Source organism: Saprolegnia diclina, assembly GCF_000281045.1.
Source record: "Saprolegnia diclina VS20 unplaced genomic scaffold supercont1.54, whole genome shotgun sequence".
In the NCBI taxonomy this organism is placed as follows: Eukaryota; Oomycota; class Saprolegniomycetes; order Saprolegniales; family Saprolegniaceae; genus Saprolegnia; species Saprolegnia diclina.
The window spans coordinates 377,968-380,338 of NW_008246121.1; the positions used below are offsets into that span (position 1 = coordinate 377,968).

The 2,371-nt window shown below is 55.3% G+C and overlaps 2 protein-coding genes across 2 annotated transcripts; both read right to left on the reverse strand.

Annotated features, from left to right (window-relative positions):
• Nucleotides 1-359: 359 nt before the first annotated feature.
• SDRG_13005 (hypothetical protein) lies at nucleotides 360-1,236 on the reverse strand (the record flags this gene model as incomplete). The annotated part of the gene is made up of 1 exon (XM_008619088.1): nucleotides 360-1,236. The coding sequence occupies one exon, from the start codon at nucleotides 1,234-1,236 to the stop codon at nucleotides 460-462; it is 777 nt and encodes a 258-aa protein (XP_008617310.1). The 3' UTR covers nucleotides 360-459.
• A 703-nt stretch (nucleotides 1,237-1,939) lies between these two features.
• Nucleotides 1,940-2,359, reverse strand: SDRG_13006 (hypothetical protein; the record flags this gene model as incomplete). Its single annotated transcript, XM_008619089.1, has 1 exon — nucleotides 1,940-2,359. One exon carries the CDS (start codon nucleotides 2,357-2,359, stop codon nucleotides 2,000-2,002), a length of 360 nt encoding a protein of 119 aa, XP_008617311.1. The 3' UTR covers nucleotides 1,940-1,999.
• Nucleotides 2,360-2,371: the final 12 nt, after the last annotated feature.

Genomic DNA, 2,371 nt, shown 5'->3' on the forward strand with positions numbered 1-2,371 from the left:
TCGTCATTGTCGACCGCATGCAGCGCTTCCAAATATTTCTCGAGCACATCTGGAGCTTGTATGTGAGCTGTGTGGTGCCAATGACCGAAGCCTCTGAAGACGTCGATGCCATCATCTCGTGTCTCCGTGCGTTTTTGAGCGTGCCAGAGACGGTGCTGGCCATTTCGGTGCACCACATTGAAGACATACCTCGTAAGTTGGACGCATGCGTCGTTTGCTTAGCCGAGTTTGCTGCGAAAGACTTTTGCCGTCCGTCGACGGTGCTGGCGCTGGCGTGCGGACACATCTTCCATCAAGATTGTCTTCGGCAGTGGTTTGTGCTCGCAGCAACGTGCCCGACGTGTCGTTGTGACGCGGGGCATCTATCGCTCTTAGAAATGTAGCGCTCAAGAGTAGTCGGTAGAGTAAAATGAGTAATCGATCGCTCTTACTTCGGCGCGTCGCAATCTTTAGGAGCTTCTACAACGCTAACTCAAGGCACACCATATGGCCTACGTCACGTCGACAAGTCGGACACGTGGCCGCCACCGCACACCACTGCTGAAGACAATCGCGATGAAACACGTGGCCGCACGACAGCGCCAGCACCACCGACGGACAGCGCAAGTCGTCAACGTCGAACTCACCCAAGCACACCACGCACGGGTCCATGTCTTGGGGCATCTCGTCGATGTGGCGCACCGAGATGGCCAGCACGGCCTCGGGCACACTCAGAAACTCGCGCAGACAAACGACGACGGCAACGGCTTCCTCTGGCGCGCCGCTGGTTGGCACCACGCAGCTCGCGTACAAGCTCCAAATATGCTCGACAAAGGTCTGGAAACGCTGCATGCGCTCGGCAATGACGCTCGGCTTCTCCGAGTCGAGAGCCTTCTTGGGAAAGGGCAGTTGCAAGAGGCAAGCAAGTGATGGTGACGGAGACGCAGCGTGAAGCTTCGTCAACTGCGATCGGAACTTGAGCAGCTGCGAGTAGCGCTTGTGGATGGTCCAGGCGCGGGATGTGATCGGACACTGGAGCGTCATGTCGTATTGTACATAGTAGCCAAAGGCGCTTTGACCCGAGCCAATGGACGCCGAGAGACTGACGGGCGTGAGCTGAAACGCTGAAACTGTCGGTGATGCGTGCCATGGCGCCAGCGTCAGTGGCGACGACACGACTCGTGACGATGCGACCAGCGCCTTGGCGGATGCGATAAAATGGATCTCGTTCGTCTTGGAGTGGCACTGCGTTGTCATGACCCAAATACGAGAAAAAGAAAAGTGAAAGACCGGGTCATTCACGCATGAAACGAAGCAACCGGGCTCGTCGCATGGCACTGATGTTACAACTTTTGAAAAAATTGTTTTTTTCGTGGCAGAGAGGTGTTTTGTTTGGTGTCTCTCCGGTTCAGCATTCGCCCATAGAATCCAGAGACAGCGGTCAAGTGCTCCGTACGATGACTCAGGAAATATATTGTCAACTCGTGCTTGCGGGACCCTAGAATTCTCGTTAGTTTGGGTAGGATCGGAAGGAAGCAACGAAATCAACGGAAAAGCGCCGTAAAAGTGGGGTCTGTACACGCCTGTCTTAGTGAAGCATATCGCTCTCGTCATTGTCAAACTACTACGAGAAGTGTTGGCTCAATGGCGTCGCAAGACACGATACATCGCTTCGAAACCGGTGCACCCACAACCCTACCCCTTCCGTGTAGCTTCGCTGTCATATCGCACCGCCAACGTGCTCAAGCAACATACACTGGCAGTAACAGCCGGACAAAATCGTCACTCGCTTTCTCAACACCAACGTACCGCTACGACCACTCAAGTGTCTGTAGCCGCAATACGACGTCTCTGCTGCGTTGCGATGTTGAGATAGCAGCACATCTCAACGAACCCCCTCAATAATGGGTTGTGTTGATGATGCCCGCCACAATACTGTCCATTGAATGTTTCATACGAATTCACGATGCAGTCGTCACTTTGTTAACCGAGCCATTATTGTGCGAACCATCGGATCTATCTATGGAGTGACATGGAGTGCGATCGATCCGGGTGCTCCGCGGCACGTCGGACAGCGCGGTGTGATCGCCAGCCAGTCACGCAAGCACGATACGTGAAAGCCATGACCGCACGCCAGCTCCAAGACGGTCGCAGAGGCAAAGTTCTCCAAGCAGATCGGACACGCGTCGTCGATCGTCGTCGCCATGGTCGTCGTCACAGTGACGCTCAAGGCTTCCTGAGGAATACGGAGAAAGATAAACAGTCGCGCGAGGACGCCGGCTGGCACAACTGGCGGCTCGTCGGGATACCGCAGAGCGTGGAGCCAAGCGGTCGCGTAGAGGCTCCAGACGTGCGACACAAAGCTGCCGAGATCACGCATGCGCTCGGCAAT